The 22,200-nt window shown below is 37.9% G+C and overlaps 1 protein-coding gene across 2 annotated transcripts in view; it reads right to left on the bottom strand.

Moving 5' to 3' along the window:
* The window catches only part of KDM7A (lysine demethylase 7A), a 68,614-nt gene that overhangs the window by 36,967 nt on the left and 9,447 nt on the right, over positions 1 to 22,200 (bottom strand). For both annotated transcript variants that reach the window (XM_064456898.1, XM_064456887.1), the window contains exon 2: positions 4,734 to 4,819. In XM_064456898.1, coding sequence (XP_064312968.1) covers positions 4,734 to 4,819 — 86 coding nt within the window. The remainder of the gene's footprint in view (positions 1 to 4,733; positions 4,820 to 22,200) is intronic.

Below are 22,200 nucleotides of genomic sequence, written 5' to 3' on the forward strand. Positions count from 1 at the left end.
TAAGTGAAGCAGAGGACAAAATTACTTATGATATCATGGTGAACTTACTTCCTGTCTTCAAATTTTCATTATTTCATGACAAATTATTTCACAATGGATATTTCATTAATTCATCTTAATCAACCACTCATCTTGTACCTTCATTTATGAAGAACACTAGCCCACTGCTTTGAAAGGAAGCCCTTGGTTGTGTCATCTGTTTGTTAGCAAAATGCACTTTGGAGCACTGTCTGTCTGTACAAATAAACCCACATCTCTTGTCCTCAACCATTCAACAGGCTGAGAAGCCCCATTAAATTCCCAACAGATATCCTCAGCAAAAAAGGACCACCGTCTCATCATCTGGGAAAGAAATTCCGATCACGGTGAACTTGCTACCTTTCTCTACTGACCTAACAGCATATCATTTACCACACTAAAACATACTAAGGGTACAGTAATTTTTAGGTTGCATTTCAGTTTCCCCTAAAAAAAGCCAAACACTGCTTCACAGCATTAGATAATTGTTACTGCTACTGGAAGACTGCCCCAAGAAGATTTACTGAGACCAGATCTATAATTTAACTAATATTAAGCAGAAATTTAGTTATATTTGCTGATGAAACACAGAAGAGGGAAAAAGCTACTGTTACTTGTCAACACAAATGGTGTTTTACAGGCATATACAAAAAAGCCTGCAGTGCAAATAGGACACCCAGCTAAACAACTGTATTAATACAAATCTGAACTCTATGAAGGAGCTCATCCTTAAGTTTACCAAAGTCACGATGTACCCAAAATCTTAAAAAACAACTAGTAATACTGAAAACACAGCTAACAGTAATACAAGGATATGGATCTTAGAATTTAAAAAAAAAAATAAATAAATAAAACCCCACACAACAGCTTCTAAAAAGAAAAAAAGTGCTGATTTTCCACAAAAAAACAGTTGGTTTTATAGGAATAATGGACATCTTACAGTCATTACACGTAACAGATAATTATTCCTATTGATAAGCTATTTCCTAGAGAAGTGACAAAATGTACCCTTTAGAAGGTATTTAAGAGAATAAACTGACATTTATAGCTATTTGCTAACCTGAAAACCAGGGCTGAAGAGCCTGCTTAATAAGCCAACTATCCAAATACAGTAAAACTTCATAAATAATGTAGCCAGGTTTATTAAGTTTTCAAAGCTATTTTCTCAGTCATAAATAATAATACAAGAAATTAGTGGCTAATACTAATTTGCAGCAGAGGAGTTTCTCATAAATTCACTGCTGTTGTAACAGCTCATTAAAATTGTAAGATGATACAGCTGCTTAAGAGATTTTATAGCACTAAACCAACTATTAAAAATCTGTCTTTCCAACACTTAAAAAAAATAGATATTAAAGTTGTTCCTTTGCTTAATACTTGGCAATGTACATCATCCTTCCCTAAGTAAGAGAACTCTGAAGAACAGAAAACAGTAATGAAAACTTTTCCACTTACAAATACCTTTATTCTAGAGCTTTTCTAACTCCCTAAGACATTACAATAACAGTTGCAAGAAAAATAATGTAACTGAACGGATTCTCCTGCTCAAATTAAAACAAAAAACCCAAACAACTAGATAAGTTGAAACTTATCTAGTGATAAACATATAGCACCTGCCTCTCCCAAACACTCTGAACTAGTGGAAGGCCTTGCTGTCCCTGAAGACTGAGGCACAGCCCACTGTGACAATACTAAAAATACACACACCAAGAGGACACTAAACAGTTGCAGGGGGGTTGAGAAAGGAAAGGAATGTGCTGGAAGTTTTCATTAAAAGTAAGCAGAAAGCTATTTTTAAATTACATTCCTTATACACTCAAAGCAGTGGGCCAGTAACTGTACCTACTTTAGGCAAATGCTATTCCTTGCCTTCTCACACTAGACTATCTGTCTCAGAGGTCACATGCTAGACTTCAAATGGGGCGACCATATCAAGAGGTATACCTCTGTACAATGAAGCCTCAGGGCTTGGAGGTGGTCCTCTAGCTGTTTCCCAGTGACCAAAAAGGGAAGGGAAATGTTAGCATAGGAAGACTGAAACATTTTGAGGAGCATACAGTAAATCATTCAATACCATTTCTAAGGCCTGGTGCATCATCTCATACAGTCAGCTCAGAACAAACACTGGCATTACTACCCCAGTCCAAAAAAAAAAAACAAAACCCCACAACAAAAAACCCTCAGGTGGGACAGTATTTACAGAATTTGAGACAGTAAGACCACATTAAGAAAGTAATGTTCTGCCAGCCACAGTCCTGTTAACATTCACTGCACCACATGCTGTCTTAAAGCTCTGGATTCTACAGCCTAGTGACAGACCTGACTCCCAGCATTCATGTAGACATTTTCAGACTTAAGGGTCGCTGAGAAAACTTGGAGAATAATAAAATATAATATGAAGACTCTAAACCAAATAAGCTAAGAAAACTCCATAATATATTACTATTTCTTTTTAGTAGCTCTTTTTTTTTAATTATTTATGATTTTAGGATTCATTATTTAGCATTTTACACATATGGCTTCTTTACTACAGGTCTTGTAAAATTGTTTTTCTTTCAAATTGAGAAGAGGATTTATTTTTGTTTGAAATATGAGAAGAACTTTATTGGTTCTCCTGTATTAATCTGATCTTTACATCTAACTACGCAGTAGCTTTCTTTTCATTGCTGGAACTTTTACATAATTAATTTTGTAGGATATTGAAAGTAACCATCCATTTGGTAGTATGAAGTATGTGTTTCCTGTATATTTTTAGTCAATTTTTTGCCCTATATCATTTCATTAGATGAGATTATATACACAAGCGTCTGCTGAAATTAGATATACTTGCTCCCTTAAATCAAACAGCTGAATTTCTGTCTCTTTCAAAACTTCTTTAGACAAAGGGATTTTAGACTATGAAGCTGTAAATAAAAATGCTTTTTTTTACTTACATAATTTCATATGATTGAAGCACTCTGGAGCATTGCTGCAACACTTGAAGTCATGAGATATTATCAGTCTCTCTAAACACTTAGTAAATAGAGCCCAAACCACAAACTATCATAGATTTTATTCTGGCAGCTTAGCTAAGAGCAATTAATAAAACTCCAGGTGAAGATACATTTCAATATATCAGCCCTGCTTGGGTTGATAAGTGGCATCTCTGAAGCTTCAACTAAATCTAGATGATCTACTTACTCGAGGCAATATGAAGTAATAAGGATAATTTTTACCACAGATTCTTGTCTTTTTGAAAAGACTTCCAACACAAAAATCACTCTTATCTCACTGTCAAATTGCTGCAGGTGAGACAGAGCTTGCATTAGAGCTAGCAGCCTCTGCATTACAAGAAATGTTTTCCACAGGCATAACAGTGAATACTAGCTCTCCCAAACCAAGAAGAGAAAAGACGTTTCAAATGTACTTGTTTATTATTTTGAAAGTCTGATATGATAACCCTTCTACTCCTCCTCCTAGTCCCTCTGCTCCACAGAAAAACTAGATGGGGTGTGGGGGAGAAATGGCTGTTATTTGTTTACTGATTTACAGGAGAGACATGCAGATTTTTAACTGAAAATGACAACCGGAATACTAAAAGCTACAAGCATGTAAAACAGCATTTATCTTACCTTTTAGCCCCCAGTGTAAAAGTACCTAATCCTGAACTCACATACTATACAAGATACATATTGTGCAACACACATGAATGACATCAGTAAGTGATGCTTTATCACTTTGTTCATACTCCAGAAGACTACCAGTGAGGGGGCCGTGGTTTTAAACGTATTTCTAAATGGTAAAGTAATTCAGCTTTGAAAAGATTCTAGATCTTAAGTCACTGCTGACTATAAACCATTATGTGGTCTTGAAACGAAGAAAACCCGACACTAGAAAACACAAATGACCACGATTTAGTGCTTGGAGGTTAAAAGATACACAGTGCATATAAACATTTTTCCGGTCTGAACATAGAAACTTAATTCATTGTTGGAAAGGTGAAATTAATTTTTACATTGTTTTCTTTTGAGAACAAAAGTCATGGGGTAAAAGTCTAACAAGTTGGGTAAAGCAGTATCCTTTCAGTAGTTACAGAAAGACAAAAACTGTTTTCTTCAGAATTGCAGTGTTACCATCTTTCCACTGCAGATCTCTACACCAAATATCTACTGAAAAGCACACCAACAAAGAGGTTTCTCTTGCTGCTCTGTTTCATAGACTCTTCTGGCAATACAATTGGATGAGGAACTTGGCGGAAACTTGTTTATAAATCAGAAACATGAAATTCAGAGCTATGTAACTCAAGGATATAAATAGAAAAAAAACAAACCCCAAAACAAAATGTACAAGAAGTTCATATTCTCAGATTTCACTGGACTGTTGTGTCATATAGACTACAATCATCAAGAAAGGTGAGACAGCTAACTCTTACGTTTTCTCAAAGTTGCCTTCCTAAGTATGATTGTTTTCTTCTAGCTCTGTGCACTTTGATTTCTCTGATCTGTAGCAGTGGTTTCTATTTTATTCTATCTGCATCTCCAGATCAAGGAACATTTCAGGATGGTTTGCTTTGTTTTGTGATTTTTTTTATCAGCTCAGAGTCAGTCATGTAGAACCAGTACCTTCTAAATAATCAAGCTCATCTTGAATGTTCTTCTGAACAGCCTTTTTTCAATTGTACATCAAGAGAAAACAGACTAAAAGTGTAAAATAAAATTTGAATAATCCATACTTACTTAGAGAAGGCCCATGGAGAACTGCACAGTTGGGACAATGGTATAGATCAATGTCAACAGCATGGTGCTCCTCTACCCCAACGCAGCTGTAATAATATTTTTAAAATATGTTAATGGTAATACATGCAAGATTTATTTTTCAAGCTAAAAATTAATTAAATCTCAAGTCTTCACCAGAACATGCTTAGTCTACAAAATTGTAAATAGATACCAAATTACCTCAACTACTGACTGGGTTGCCATGTAAATTTTGAGTAACAATTTGTTTATCACTGAATAAAGAATGCCCCTTTAAAAAAAAAATCATAAAAAGGAAACAAGAATCAACATTTTTTTAAAGTGAGTGCACAATGTATACCATTACTCCTCATCCCCCAAAAAAAGCTTTGATCCTAATTACAGGAAACAGTTTATAAAAAAATAATTCAAGCAGTTTTCCTTACAAAAGTTGTGATTTTAAAAAATTTCTGAAGTCATTGTGCTGTCAATTTGTAGAAGATAATGGATTTTTGTGGGTTTTTTTTTCTTTTTTCTGCAAAAAGCATGTAACTGACACCTACCCCCCAAAACAAATCAATGAAGAATACTTTCATATTCTTCCTGCAATCTTTACACTACTAGTACTAGCTATGCAAGTTACACCAGCGACCACACAATCACTTTGGAGAAGTGTTTTTGTTTTAAGAGAGCAACAAATATTTCAAAGAGCAGTTCAGAGGAGTAATGTTTTCCTGGTGCATGTTTTTTCCCCAAATAAAACAGTCAAAGTAGGATTAAATTTGAAGTTCTTTGTAACAGTCATGACAAAACATCTACACGCTGCATATCCAAATAACACAATTTTATAGCCAAAATTAAATACATTTTCTTAGAAGTTGAAACACTAGGGGTTAATTGGAGAAGATGTGCTTTTGAACAAAGTTCTCAAGAAAAAAAAAGTAATCCTGCTTGATGGTAGAATTTGAATCCTAGCAGAGTTCTTTCTCTCAGAAGTTCGTTGACACAAAAAATTGCTGACTTTATAATACAGAAGCAAGACTACAAACACTGAACATTTACACCAAACTTAGGTATTTACGTTCAATGCATTGCAGTAACACAAGAATTTGAATGCTGCTCCATTCAGGTAATCCGTTTCATATCAAAAGTGTAATGACAGCTTAAACACTGAAGCTTTGAAATGACCCAGCTACAAGAAGTCTTTTCCCTAGCAGCCTAGTGCCAAAACGGCTGACATGCTCCATGAAGTGTCACCACATGCTGCCAAAACAATATACTAAACAGTCTAGCTTTCACAGCACACCAATGAGCAAAAAAAATCTGAAACTGAAGACCATCTCCCATGTAACTACTAATGAGAAGTATACCATTCCAAATCCTCTGTGAACAGATTCAGTTGGTTCTTATACTTCTCCATTCGCTACATACCACATGAAATTTAGAAATTATATAGCTTTTTTATATACATACTATTTTTAAATCTAAATGCAAAACTCAGCTGCCACAGTTCATCACAATTCTTGCAATATTTAGTATCTGTCTTAAGACCACAACTACAGGAATTGTTATTACATGAAAATTCAGCTGACATATAAACAAAAAGGCAGGCAGAAGCATTCTTGAAAAATTCGTATCTCCATTTCCTTCTGCTTGTGTTCTCTCTTTTTATAGAATAGATGAGTGACTCACAATCCTATGTATTGTAAGAAAACTGTTTTGAAGCGTACACTCTAAAAGCCCCAAATGACAAGGCTGGTTTTATACATCCCTGGGAATCCCATTATTTTAGCTAAATTTCTGATTTTTTAACAGCTAAAGATACTTATGTTGGACTGTATCTTGATCAAGTTTGCATAATTATTCAACAAAACACAATGCTTCATGGGAAAGCTTCACTTACACCCTTTCCTTGGTGTTTATCTGATACATTCATCACCCCAATCACATTATCTTGCTGACTAACAGCAAGAACTTTGCATCAAAGTATAGGAAAAATACATTCAAGCTTTGACAATTGTTTGCTGTATTCTGTTTAAGAATGTTAATTTTATTGCCTCTTATAGAATGTTACAGATAGCCTGAAAATAACGCAGAAATTCTGTTAAGCACAAAACACTTTCTCTGACTTGATTAATTCCATAACCTTTCATGAAGGCACACAGGCTTTGTGTACAGAGACAGCAGGTGACACTGGAATGGTATTAGAATAGCTAGAATAGCCATTCAATAAAGAAAGCAAACATTTTCTGTCTACCATTTATGCGCTAAACACAGAACTAACTGGAAAGGCAAAAACCACTAACTGGGAGATACTGGAAGCTAATCTAGTAGCAGATACCTGACTGATGCAAAAGGCAAACGAGGTGCTAGCACCTGCAAGAACAAGCATTGCAAAAGATGCAACTGAGCCTATCAATCACATACAGCACCATAACCAGTCACTTTTCCGAGTCCCTTTCTCCAATGTACACAGAAAAATGTGATATTAATCATTCTGGCTACTAGCAAGCAATCAATTACTATGGTAAGCGCAACTTCAGACCTCAAGCATCAAAGCAAGGTCACCAAGAGGTAGCAGAGAGCCTGGAAAGCATTAACATACTCAAACCAAGTAGCACTCCAAACCCACTGACATTTTCCTGAATGAAGTATCATTATTGTCCTTCACCTCACCATCCATTTGGGTTGAAATGTCTTTAGTATATATTACCTAGTCCTGAACTGCTCATCTCCTGCAGGGAGGCTGTAGGCTAGTCCTTAGGAATGGTGAAAAGTTTACAGTATTACAAAATAAAAAATAAAATATAATAATAATTAAAATCAATGGTAGGAGACCATGTAAAAATATATCTCTAATTCTGTTCGTGAAGGTGGAAGGCCTGAACAGGCCCGATTTTACTTGAAATGGTTCTAGAAGCAGTAGCAAGGTAGAAAAATGTAGTTAAAAATAGACCATGGTATCAGTGTCTGCACAGTCAGACCTTCATAACTTCCCCAAGGCCAAGGCAAGGTCAGCAAGAGGTGGTAAAGAATCAGGGAAGTGGTAAGTTTCTTCACATACAAGAACATGCCCATCCCTGGCAACTGAAGAAATCCCTTGCTACTCAAGAGTTTGAGGAACCAATTCTCCGGACTTAAGTCTCACTAGAAGGTGAATGCTTTTGATTTAGTCTCAAATTTCCATTCGATTATTATATTTGTAGCTATGTAAAAGGAGCAAGTATAATTCCAAAACATTCAGAAGAGGACTGTTAACATATCTGATAGACACCAATGGACCTCTGCTTTTCTGTAAAGGGAAGATAAGGCTTCTTTCACAGGGGAGAAAAAATCCTGCAGTGGTTGCTATCTACTACAGTATTGCTATTCATTTACAATTTAAGAGGTGAGTACAGATAATTCAGTATGACAGATTCAACAACAATTTCACAATTATGCTGGAATGCCTTGTAAAAGAAGCTTGCAAAAGTCCAAAACATTTACAGGCAGCATTATCCCTGGAGACTGCACAGGTGTACACAGCAAGCCACCCAAGGCACCTGGCACCTCTCCTCTCCTACAGCAGCATGTCGTTGTAAACAGGCATTGGATCCACATCAGTCACCACACAGGCTGCTGCACCTTCCAATTCTAATACCTGCTTGCTCTCAGTCTAGTCTGGCTTTTCTCTTCCCTACTTCTGATGTTATCAAGTACGAGCACAACATTTTAGAGATTGCTTAACTGCCTCTGTTGGTACTGCTGAAAGAATCCTGGTTTAAGAAAAAAATCCAAAGCACTCTCGATTCAAGGTCTTATTTTCAGTGTCCTTAAAGGGACACGACTACTTGAAAAGCTATTTTATCTTACTAAAACAAGTAGTCTATATACCTTACCATTATATAAAATTTCAAGTGTAAAAGGGAATGATTACACACATAGCACTACAAAAATCAAGATATGAGACAAGTTTGGATGCCCGTTTTCCCAATTTAACTGTCACAGCTGAAAAGGTTCACAGGCCAGATTATCAGCTGTTGGTAAGATATTCCTACTAGGAAATTTCTGAGATTTCCTGTATACAAGGCATACTGAAAATATAAATCTTAGAAATTGAGAGATGTAAGTAATTCTCAATGACCTAATAAAAGGCCCACAGAAAACAGATGGATTATCCTCAACATGGAAAAAATGAGTTAATTTGTCAAGAAGCTGGGTTGTACACAGGACGCCATCCTCTTGGATTCCAACTTCTGTTCCTCTCCCCATCACTTCAATTCCATAAGCTCCTTTTTCATGCCTTTCAGTAGCATGTGGAAAACAAGCTAACAGACTCTTCTTTCTAGATGCAATTGTACTTCTTACCACGTTTCCCACAGTATCTTCCACTTCTCTCAACACCAGTGTGACCCTTTGTACCTATAAACTTCACCTAGCAGATGAGGAAATGTGACAGGCCATCACAGGAACATCTATTACTACTTCAACAGATATTGTTAGATAGATGTGTTACAATTAGACATTGATTTACAGTTCAAAATTGAGCCAATTTTTTTTTTTAAGTCTCTTACTTTCTTCTTGGGACACACAAAATTCACACTCAAAGACCTCTTGGTTTTCCAGTCTGACATGAACAGTCTGACTTTTTTGCTGTCATTGTGCAGAAAATATGCAGGTTCAGGACTCTTGCTAAAACATTTCATTAAGCACAGTACCTTGCATCTTGTCCAAGCTATACTGAAGTTACTGAAAATTACATTTTCCAAGATTCCCCTATATTCTCCCTGAATAAACACTATGAGTAATGTTCTTTTTCTTTCTCTACTACCCTATTTCTGAACAAGAACTTGGCACATCCTCTTCTTTAAGTCCACCCTTGCAACAGCACCCACAATCTTTCCTTGCTGTGCCTCAGAGAGCACTGCAGGTTTTACCCAGTAAAAGGAGGAGGAGGAGAAAAAAAAATCTTGACACCCAGTAGGAGGAGATTAACAAAATCCTGGAACAATGAAAAAATACTAGAGGTATCAGAGCATGTTCCCTGTTACTATGATTACAGGGCTATAGATGACTACTGGGGTACAGGCATGTTTCCTATTAACTCCTGCCCATTATCTGACAGAGCAGATCCCCAAAATCCTTTTTTAATTTCCAGTTATCCACAGAAGAGCTGAGAAGATGTATAGATAGCGAGTCCCTACCTTTTCTTAACAGGGATGTGGAAAGGAGTAAGTAAATTCTAGAGGTAGCAAAGATTCATTAGTAAAAGGAGAGTCTTAACTGTCAAAAAAACTGAAGTCATTATCACAAGGTACAGTTCCACATCATATTAAACTGAGTGCGGTTGTTGCTGCTGAAAAAAAGGTCCCACCCTCTTTTCTCTAACTGTCTGACCATGGACTCCCATTGTTTCTCTCACCAGATCTAAACCATCAGGCAGCCACATGACAAGTCAGTTCAACAAGCTGATCTAAAGGAAAAAAAATTAAAAATTAATTGCCACTCAACTCTTTTTCAAAGAGGCTTTAGAAACCCTAGAAATAAGATTCCTACAAATAAAAAAATAAGATGTTGTATGTTACAGTTATATGCAGTTATTTACCAAATCTAAAACTTAATGTTCTTTTCAAGACATATTTGAAAATGTTCTATTTCATCTCTACACTATTTTGCCTTTCTAAAAATGATTGCTAAACAATAAGAAAGAGATGTCTGTTTAGCAATCTTATACCAACAATGCACACAAACATAGGAAGAGAATGACACTTGCCTTTTTAGTATCAGGTCTTATTACTGAATTTCAAATCATCGTGGATGAGAGATATTTCTATTAATATACGGAGCATATAACTCTAAGGAATAGGCAAGTATTATAGTAAACTTTTCAGTTTACCTGTAACAAGGTCTGCAGTTTCTACTTTCAGTCCTAATCTGTTTGAGCATAACTAAACCCAAAATATTATTGCCTTTATTGTCAAAATTAATTAGCAAGCTTGCAAATTATGCAAAGAACAGCTTCCCCTACTCCATCCCAAGAATGCAAGGAAAAGCATGGGATAGAAAGTCAATGTGCCAATTTTAAGGAGTTCTGGTTAGTCATTTAATTCAAGCCTATTCTTTCCAAGTGGGAAGAGGATGCCAAGTAGGCAATATTTACAGGTTAAAGCAATTAAAGTACTAAAAGTGTCACTGCCACAACCAAATGGCCACATCCATCACTCATTCAGGGACAATATTAAAACACTTAATTAGGAACAGAAAGACAAAGTCATAGTGTGACAATACTGCTTACAGACTACATATCACCCCATAGCACAAAAACAGGTTAAAAAAAAACTTTATTTGAAGAAAAGTCTAAAATTTAAAATAAATGTAGTGAGCTTTAAAAATCTGAACCTCATGTTTTTGAAACTGAATACATGCTTTTTTTCCAAGATCTGGATTTTAAGTACAATTACTTCCATTTATCAAAATTGTGAGAATGAAGTTAAGACAAAAAGGGCCATTACTTCTATAAAATACTTTTGACAACTGAATATTTGGTATCATCAGCATAATCTTATTTCTAATCATCTATGTTTATGAAAAGATTTTGTGGAGAGCTGACCTTCTCTACAATGATTTCATGTAACCATTAGGAATTTAAAGCAAAAAAGTAAAATAACTGTTCAACCTGCAGTCAAAAGTAGTACATCCTCAGGAAATCCAAAGAGCTTTACATGCAAAAATACACATTAAAGGCAAACACTTTTCACTACAATATAAGACTGTTAGGAAAAGACACGCAGTCCAGCTTAATTCATAATAGCATCGACCATCATGGATTACGTGTGGCAGTTTTATGAGAGAAGTACTTTTCCTAATGACTATTTCCTGACAAGGCCAAGTTAACATTACCAAAGTACTTCTGACATATTCCTTCTGTTTAGTATCATGTTAAGCACGTACCCAATCTCTCCCTCCCTCCTATGCCAACTAAGATTTGTACTTATTCTTCCCAACCAGACTGATTGCACCAAGCTGCTTGAAGAGTATTTACAATTAATTTTTGTCCCTGTCCTTTTAAAATCATTGTTTTACAGAAAGGAAGGTCTGAAGGAGCCTAGATTTTTAATGTGGATTTTAGCAAAATAAGCTGCCTCAAGAAGATCAGAAAAATAACTTTTAAGAACACTGCAGCAGACCTCAAAACTAAACAGTATGCCAGTCAGAATAGAGAGAAAAGGCATTTTAAAAGCAACAGTGATCGTTGAAGGCCTTATTTCAGTGTGAAACCAATTAGATGAGAAAAAACAGGATGATACCCGCAAGTGAATCAAGACATACGATTTATAGGAAAAAGAAAAAAAATCTACATCAGTCTGACCTGAAGAAAATTTTTTTAGCACTTAAAAACCAGTAATCAGTGCAACCCTTCATATATGAAGCAACACACTGGCTCAGGAATTCAGAAAGATCCTCTGTAGCCATTCAGAATCCCATCTTTCTCCATTCATTTTCCCAGTGTGGCCAGACTAACACATCAAAGAAAAGGAGAAACAATAAGCCAGTCTTACTCTAGGCACTGTGTCACAGCAGAGTTGCAACTGCCAGAAGCATGTCGAAATAAATGAGAGCTGTCCTTCCCACAACTAATGCAGAAAAAAGGATTAACATTGGATTTCAAGTAATTCTAGGAATACTGGAGTTCCAATTTTTCTGACCATGGCCAACATAAATTTTAGTTCTTGTTATATTGCAAAGTCTAACAGCTCTGTTTTCCTATTAAGTAGCACAGGCCTTATATACACAGAAGAATACACATATTAATTATTTGGTTCAAAGAGAGAGGGCATTGGAAGGGCAAGAAAGAAGACAAAAATTAACTGTCTACCTATACACTGACAACAAAGGTCTTCAAAGAAGTTTTTCATTATGTGTTTTTATGTCCTCCTCAAGACAAAAGTTCACCTCTTTCCCCCTAAGATATTCCAGAACCTTGTAAAAGCCCCTGACAGATAACTGCATCTTATTTACATAATCTGCAGTATTTCAATTCCCAGACAGGGTTATTATGTCGTAATTGTGCTTACGGATGAGAACAAAACCAAAAAAAACCAAACAAACAAAAACAAAACAAAATCTTATAACCACACACACAAAAAAGGCACTTTAAAATAACACCTTCAAACCACAAAGATTTTAAAGGCAGAATCAACACTCTGCCTCAATTTTGTGAAAGGGGGAAAAAAAGAAAAAGAAAAAGAAAATACACCAAACCACAAAATCTTCAACCCATTTAGAACAGCTGCCATAGCTCTCTTGAAACAGGTATCTTAACTGAGTGCCTGTGTGTGGCTGTATTCTACTCAAGAACAAACTACTACCCAAAATTGCTACCATTATTTCCCTAACAGAAAGAGCAAGAAGTAGGCTAAGTTCTACTACTATATAGATAACAAGAAGGTGGAAGAGGGAAGTCAGTAGACAAGTTAGTTAAATCTTTACTCATTCAGGAATAAAGCAACTATGGCAACAGTAATACAGCAAGTGAAGACCATCCCTTTTCCTGAATGAAGATTAAAAAATATGAAATTTAAATAAGCTGGGGTTTTCTTTTTTGTTATGTATCGTCTACATGTTTGCTTGCCTCAACTTTTAACATTCTTAGCTTTTTCTCTTAATCTTTCTCAGTGTCAACCTGCACACAGACTCCTGTTGATTATCACTCTGTCTCCAGCCATCTTAATGAAACATTGAGTATGATGTCGTTTTAAGAATTATTGGCACCCCAAGTCCTTTGTCCACAGTCCACACAAATTTCAGGTCCAGTGCAGCTTCCTATTAGGTAGCAAGGGCCTTTTGTACACAGAATAGACATACTAGTTACTTGTTTCTAAGAGAGAGGGCACTGGAAGGGGAGGAAAGAAGACAGAAATTGACTGAATCACAAGCAGCCTGTGAAGAGAAACTGAGGTTCAATCCAAAATGACAAACAAATCTTAGGAAGCGATGACATGATACAGCTTGTATCAGTCTAACAGCTTGCAGCCACTGGAATAGGCAGATTACACATTCCCTTCCAAGCAAGCACTCCTATTCCCCTTCCGTGCAACAGCCCTCATACTTGCCTGGTTACGAGGCAACCTGTAGGCAACCTGTTTTCACCATCTTATCTCACACAAACTACCCTAACCAGTTTTCTGCCTGTTTATCAAGTTAGCTTACAGCACAGTCGGGACAACTATCAGAGCCAATCCATGAGAGGGAGTGGAACTATGTTATCTGGAGGAGGAATATGAGAAGTAGGACTGCCCCTTTTGGCAATGGAAGTCACTAGACCCAGTCAGTGCTGAACTTCACTCATTATTCTGTAATACTCAGAACTCCTCCAATCTAATAGATAAGTTACCAATAGCTTTCCAATTAGATTCCAAGGAATATCCCTCCCTGCATCTGAAAAACTTCCTAGAAATTAATTATATACCCTGCACAACATTGAAAGAGATGTTACTAACTCCAAGAGGTGCATATATTGGCACTAGATGCCTTAAATGAAGCAAGTTTTTTTTAGACAGCACAGCATATAACATAGTCTTAGTCTGACTGCCTTTAGCTATCCCAATTTTAATTTGATGAAGTCTTTAGTTTTACCAGTTCCTTGAGACCAGTTAGCTGTAGCTCCAGCTACAAGAGTAGCTGAGGCAAGTACCAGGCAGAGGTATGACTTCATGCCACTACCAATATGTTATTTGCCTACAAAACACCCTTTCCAGTAATTCACTGAAGTACAGCAGTAACTATAACAGATCAAAAAAACAAACAAGTGACCCAAACAGTTTGAAAACCACATTTCTAAACCACATCAAGCATGGCTTTCCATAAAGCAGGACAAAATTAGAAGGACAAATTTTCAGTTAGATTCCCACCCCCTAGTTCAAGAGCAACGTGATGACCATTCTGAAGTGTGAAGGTATGTACCTGCTCTTAATAGAAGTTATATCACTTTATGTGAGCTTGCTAGAAAACAAGATTTAATGTGTGGTGTTTATTTTTTAGAGATTGAGTAGAAAACACTCACTAATGGTACTTGTATATTCACTCACAGCAGTTCTTGAATTCCAGAACTACCTACACCCAAGTCTCTCAAAAAAACCACCCCATTTATAGAATCATAGAATATCTCAAGTTGGAAGGGACCCATAAGGATGACCGAGTCCAACTCCTTGCTCCTCACACGACTACCTAAAACTAAACCATATGACTTAGAGCTTTGCTCCTTGAACTCTGCCAGGCTTGGTGCCTGTGACCACTTCCCTAGGGAGCCTGTTCCACTGAATGACCACTCTCTCTCAGTGAAGAACCTTTTCCTAATGTCCAGTCTGAACTTCCCCAGACTCAGCTTCGTTCTATTTCCTCGTGTCCTGTCACAGGCCACCAGAGAGAAGAGACCAATGTCTCCCCCTCCACTGCCCGCCTTGAGGAAGCTGTAGACTGTGATGAGGTCATCCCTCAGCCTTCTTCAAGCTGAACAAACAAATTATGTTATCTAATATAATATTCTTATGTAACAAACAAATCTCTTCAATATTAGATATTAGGCAAACCACCTTTTTTAGGTGATCTGCACTGGTTTTAATTCATCTGGGAATTTTTTGGTATGTCTTCAGCAGTTCTATTTCCTTCTCAACAGCTAGAAGTGTTGACTGCTCCTCATCAACGAAGAGCATGGACTGCAGCCTCCTACAGAGAGAGCACTAGCTGGTTATTCTGGTTGCCTAATAAAGATGAGCTGTTGAGAAAGATCAGGTTGCCTAATAAAGATGAGCTGTTCAAAAAGATCATGAAGCATGACAGGTACTATCAGTACTGTGTTATGTTATGCAATGCGTAGTCTGTAAAGCTTTCGACATCCTGAGTAATACTGTCAGTAAACACCATCAGATCTGTCTTGTTCTCAAGCACAGTGGTAAAAGAAGGTTTGGAGGTGAACCGTAACAAAGCCACAATGGCCTCCTAGCCTGAAGGAATTGATTAGGAAGCCTAATGATTGTTTTTAAATTGTGCCCCTTCATTGGAAAATTACGTCAGGCGTGATTTGAAAATACGACTTTCTGCTAACAACATGAGGCATTACCCTTTCCTGTCTCCCATATTCTAGCATCAGTAACCAGTATTAGCACAACCTCAAGACACCACCGCTGCAAATCCCTTACTCCTGGGTTACTATATGACTGATTTGCTGCTTTTACAGACTGCAGCAACAGCAAACTTGGCTTCAGCCTGCCTCACACGCCTTTTAGCTGTCTCCTTACACCGAATATAATGTATCATCTAACTCGTTTAAAAATTTCTAAACCAGATTTGTTTTAAAGACCTCCTGGAGCTTCCTACATGATGGCTCCTACAGCTTTCAAATACCTTACTTTTATAAGGCACATAGACTTTCAGTCAATAGCAAGTAGAGACAGATGCTTCATTTTTTAAGAAATCTGAGAGCAAACTGGCTCATCATCTCTAGCTCACCATCCTCATTTCAAACGCAGATGGAGTAGCTGATTACATTAACTTCTATTTAAGCTATGATACAAGCAAACTGTTTCAGATACACAGATAATGAGTTTAAATATGAGATGTTACAGTGGCTGGCTGGCAGAGCAGTAAGCAGAATAAGCTCCTGCAATCATCTATATAATGTCCTAATCTAGAGATCTTTATTGGATTCTCAGCTGCTTATAGAGGTCTAGAGGGGCACACTGGCCAAAACTGCATCCACGCAGTCCTTAACATATCAAGAAGTTACTTTTATGCATTATTCCATCTACAGAAATTTAACTGTTCAGTCCTATTCAGATGGAATTAATGAAGCACAGTAATTTTCAGACCACGTGGAAACTTCAACTAGTACAGAACAAAGCTAAATGGAGTTTGAGGGTTGAGTTACATCAGCGCTAAGATTGAATTTTACCTGCAGTCAATCATTTTTATTCTAGATATAATTTGACATGCTGATTTTAATCTAAAATTTTAAAAAGTTCATATCCAGGTTACTGAAACCAGTTTTGCTGTATCATAAGCTATCTAGAGTCATCTAAATTATACACAAAAGCACAAATCTACACCTTTTATTCTAGATTTTACATATAAACACTTTCAGAGGTGCTACTCAGCACCACAGCTTTTAGATGGGGGGAAAAAAAGATTTTATCTATGTGTCCCTCTAGTGTATGTATATATAGTTCTTACAATGCCTTCTTCTTCACAGTGGGCAAAACACCAATAACATTTGAACACGAAAGCTCAAAGAAATGCACAAGGGAAGTATGAAGCAGGAAGCAGAGGACCTACTACAAAAGGCCCCCTGAAAATGAGTGCAGACATTTACCATTCCTGTGAAAGTTACATGAGACATTATGGTTCACTACTTGTGAAAAACACAAAATTAATTCTTCAGGAGAAAATTTCGGGCTCAAGTTTTGCTTAATTGTTTCTATGAGAGAAGACAGGAAGTCTGCCAAAGACCAACATATCCAAGTGTTTTATTTTGGGTGTCAATACTACAAGAAGTGATTATATGAAAATGTTTTGATATAAACCAAGTAAATTATGTCTTTGCAATTCAAGAGTGAAAGCACACATTATTACAGGCCTTAGGCTTTATCTGCAAGGGTATCTGCACCATTGCACGTTGCAGGCCAACCTGCTGGAATGCAGCACTGCAAGAGAAGGACCTTGTAGCCCTGGTGGACAACAAGCTGATCATGACTGAGCAATGCAACCTTTTGGCAAAGGCATCCGATGGCCTCCCGGGCTGCATTATGAAAAGCATTGCCAAAAGGTTGAGGGGCATGATCTTTCTCCTCTACTCAGCACTGGTGAGGCCACATCTGGAGTGCTGGGTCCAGTTCTGGGACCCCCAGAAGAGACATGGACATACTAGAGTGAGTCCAGCTAAGTGCCACTCAGATGATTAAGGGACTAAAGGTGAGGAGAGGCTGAGAGCACTGTGACCCTTCAGTCTGGAGAGAGAAAGTGCAGGGGGACCTTATCAATGTGTGTAAATATCATTGTGTATAAATTCCCCTGACAGGAGGGGAAAGGTGACAGACTTTTCTCAGTAGCGCCCAGTGACAGGACAAAAGGCAATGGCCACAGATTAAAGCATACACCTTTTGATACACCAGAAGGCTGTGCTGCCATCCAGCAAGACCTGGACAGGCTGGAGAGCTGCACCAAGGGGACCCTCATGAAATTCAACAAGAGCAACTGCAAGGTCCTCCACCTGGGGAATAACAACCCCATGCACCAGTACAGGCTGGGAGCTAAACTACTGGAAAGTGGCTCTGTTGAGAAGGACCTGGGAGTGCTGGTTGACAAGTTGACCATGAGCCAGCAATGTGCCCTTGTGGCCAAGAAGGCCAATAGTATCCTGGGATGCATTAAAAGGAATGTGGCCAGCAGATCAAGGGAGGTTATCCTTCCTCTCTACTCTGCCCTAGTGAGACCACGTTTGGAGTACTGTGTCCAGTTTTGGACCCCCCAGTTTCACAAAGACAGGGAACTGCTCGAGCAAGTCCAGCGGAGAGCTATGAAGATGATCAGGGGACTGGAGCATCTCCCTTATGAGGAAAGGCTAAGAGACTTGGGTTTGTTTAGCCTGGAGAAGAGAAGACTGAAGGGGGATTTCATAAATACCTATAGATATCTAAAGGGTGGCTGTCAGGACGATGGGACTAGGCTCTTTTCAATAGTGCCCAATGACAGGACAAGGGGCAATGGGCTCTAGTTGGAACACAGGAAGTTCCACCTCAATATGAGAAAAAACTTCTTTCCTGTGAGGGTGCCAAAGCAGTGGAAGAGGCTGCCCAGGGAGGTTGTGGAGTCTCCTTCCCTGGAGACATTCAAAACCCACCTGGATGCATTCCTGTGCCCCCTGCTCTAGGTGTACCTGCTCAAGCAGGGGGTTGGACATGATGATCTGCAGAGGTCCCTTCCAACCCCTACCATTCTCTGATTCTGTGATATGAAATTCCATTCAAACACTGAGGTGGGGGGGATGTGTGTGTGTGTATTTATTTATTTATTAGCTGCTAGAGTGATAAACATCGGAAGAGGTTGACCAGAGAGGTTGCAGAGTCTCCATTTGCAGAGATATTCAGAACCCAGCTGGACACAGTTCTGAGCACCTGCTCTTGCTGACCCTGTCTGAGCAGGGGGGCATGGACTAGATGATCTTAAGGGATCCCTTCCAACCTCAGTAGTTCTGTGAAAGTTATTTTTATTAAAATCAAAATTTTCTAGATCGATTTTGGTCTATCACTGTGCTGTTACAAATCTAGTTTAAACCAAAAGTAAAATTACCAGAGGACTTTTGTTCCACATCAGTTGATACTAAGTGGATTAGTTAAAATAGCAAGTACAACAGGATGCACCCTTGGAACGAACAGTTGTAAGGAACAACTACTTTCAAATCCAGAGTAGAGAAGAATGAGGGAGAAATTGCAAGAACACAAAAAAAAGAAAGGATACATCTATATAAGGGTATTAGGGCAATGTCCAAATATAGATGCTGGCCCCTAAAACCTACCTAGATTCAAAAGGACCACTAACCACAGAAGTACCTATACTCACCTGGCACCTCACCACCTGAGCTGAGAACTTCAAAAGCACCATCTGTTCTGCTCACCCTGCCCACCCAGCCAGCATACACCATGTTCCCTGGCAGCTAAGCCAGAAGGCAAGCACAGCTGCCATACTGTCAAAGTACTGGGCACTAAAAAACAGTTGTACCTTGGGACTGGGGAAGGGAGAAGTTATTTTGTTTCACCCAGTGAGATGGCAGCAGTGCTTATTCAGGTCATGGGAGTTCAAGCCCACAAACCTCAAGGGAACTTTCATCTCTAGGTAACTTTATGTACTCTTTACCTCCCCCCACTTAGAGCCTTACTCTGCAGAAAAGAATCCAAGAATTATAGACAAAGAACAGAATGTAAATGATCCAACAATCATCTTCTGGTTATGGCACTCAGACATTGACGAGACTAGCCTGAGTTCTGGTCCCTGTTCCTGACTGACGTTAGTGAGTAAGTACATGCATTACAGCACAACCTTTTGCAGTTCTTACAGTGCACCAATACTTTTTATTAGTCTTCCAATTTAATAGGTCTACCTGCAGTCTATCCCCTGACTATGCATGCACCTGTTTTTCTTTACAGGAAAAAAAAAAAAGCAGAACTGTCCATTTCTCTAAATATTTCAGGAACTGGTGAGGACTTTAAATTTGTCTAAAACCTGACTCACACCTGCCAGACTTTTTGGAGTACAAGTAATACTTAAGAGTAGTTGTCTTTCTGGGTTGAAGGTGACAGTAATGTTTTGTTTTACTTTATGACCTCTGCTAACATAATCTGAAAGCGCCAAAAAGGTTTTTCTTTAATAATTAGCAAATAGTAGTAAATACTTTACATGAAAAACCTTTACCACGAGCGTTTCCTAGATAAAGACTTAGAGGTCAATGATCTCTAAAGAGCCTTTAATGAGTTCAACAATTCACTGGATGCAATGTGTTAAGCCATTTTCTTACAAGTCAATTACAGAAGAAAAGTTGATTTCTCAGTTTGTATTACATAGCACTGGCTATGAAACAAAGTAAAACTAAAAATACTAAGAAAATATAATCAAGATATTTGAAGAGCAATAATTCCCCCGCTTTACAATACAATCGGTATGACATCAATTTAAATACATCTGGAGTCAGCTTTCTTTTTAAAAGATAGTTTTTACTTCTAGCAATTTAAACCATAGAGTTACATAAGACAACCTCAAACTGTGTGTTTATCTTCAGAAAATGCAAGAACTAAGATTGGACTTGATGCAGCTGATTCAGGTTAGATTCCATTCAAAGATACAGAAAGCCACATTTTAAATTTACATTAATGCTAATCATCACTTCTTATTTTCTGCACACCATAAAGTAGTTTCCATCAAATAAAAAACTCAACCATGTATTTACAGCACCATCAGCAAGCCTACATTAGAACATGGATCTTACACACTTCAGAGAGTGACTGGCCATTGCAGTGGGCATTTTAGCACAACGGCTTTTTTCACTTACAAATTAATGTGCAAATTTAAAACTCCAGGCTCTTGCAGTACAAGTGAATGTTCTCCAAGTATTCTCTGTTCTGTTTTCTGTTTTCTTCTGCACAGCCTTCACGTTCCTGTCCTCTCTCCATCCAGTTTTTCACCTAGAAGAATGTCGTCTTCACTATGCTGCTTACTCCCTTTGTAGATACCCCATGAGAACAGAAAAATCTCCTAATCTCAGTTCTGATTTTTCAGGCACCTGAAAACCAGAAGTCTCATTCAGTTACTCTGTGTCCAGTATAGAGTTTTGAAAAGGAAGTATCTGCTTTACTCCCAGCCTCTTAGCATATAGCCAGTAAGTTTCCAATAATGATCATTCAGAGTTTTACAGTTTTTCTTTCCAACACATGAGGGTATACATGACACTGACAAGCACGTGAAGTGATAAAGAACATTTCCTAACAAAAACCTTGTTCCAAAGTATCATGGCATGCAAACTTCATTGAAAGCTGATTAATTTCTCAGAGGTTCAGAGCAATGCGTACATTCACACTGGAAAGAGACTTGTCCATCTTCCTCAGGTCCACATTGTGAGAAACAGAATTTTACTATGCTGTGTTAACCAACAAACCAGTATGATAAAACACATTTACCTGCTACTTTTGCCTCCAAATTCCCAATTAGCTGTACAAAAAACACAACAGAAAAATAGACTATTCAAAACATTAGCTTATGTGTAATAAAAAGCATATTATATTTTACTAGTGGTGCCCTGGGATGGTGCAGGTAACTGCACATAGAGGCTTTCCTGCTTCAAGCTGCTGTACAGTCCACAAGCAACCCCCTGGGAATTTTCCTGGGAAATTTCCCAATTTGCATTGGGAACTGCCATCACATACTGCAGGGATGCCACTTCCATTTTCAGCACACACGTGCCAAGAGCAGTAAGGAATGCATTTAATTCACTCTGAATTACATGATGTAAATGTACCAGTGCATGTTTCATGTAAGTTTAGTCCAGACAAACAAAACATTTGCTCAAAATCACTTCACTGATCATGCAACCATACTTAAAAGCTAAAGCTTTCTTTTCCCATGTTTTACTACTTTTTCATGATTTTGCCTCATTCCCTTGTCCTCCTCCACACATAACATCACTGTTTAAGACTGTGTGTAGCATCAGAGAAAAAAATAATTAAATGCAGTGCTACCCTATGAAAGGCAGAGATTCAGGCAACGAATGACAATGCACATCTCCCCGTTAATGTGGTGGGGGGGAGAAAAAAGGCACAAGAGCACTAGCACGCAGTAAACAGGATTGTAGAGATCTCAGATCTATTCCTCAATGTAAGGAAACCACTTTTGGGAAAAGACCACTTGTATCTGAGACATCTTTGTAAGAAGCAGGTAACAGGACTTCACA

The sequence above is a fragment of the Phalacrocorax carbo genome, chromosome 1, assembly GCF_963921805.1.
Source record: "Phalacrocorax carbo chromosome 1, bPhaCar2.1, whole genome shotgun sequence".
Lineage (NCBI taxonomy): Eukaryota > Metazoa > Chordata > Aves > Suliformes > Phalacrocoracidae > Phalacrocorax > Phalacrocorax carbo.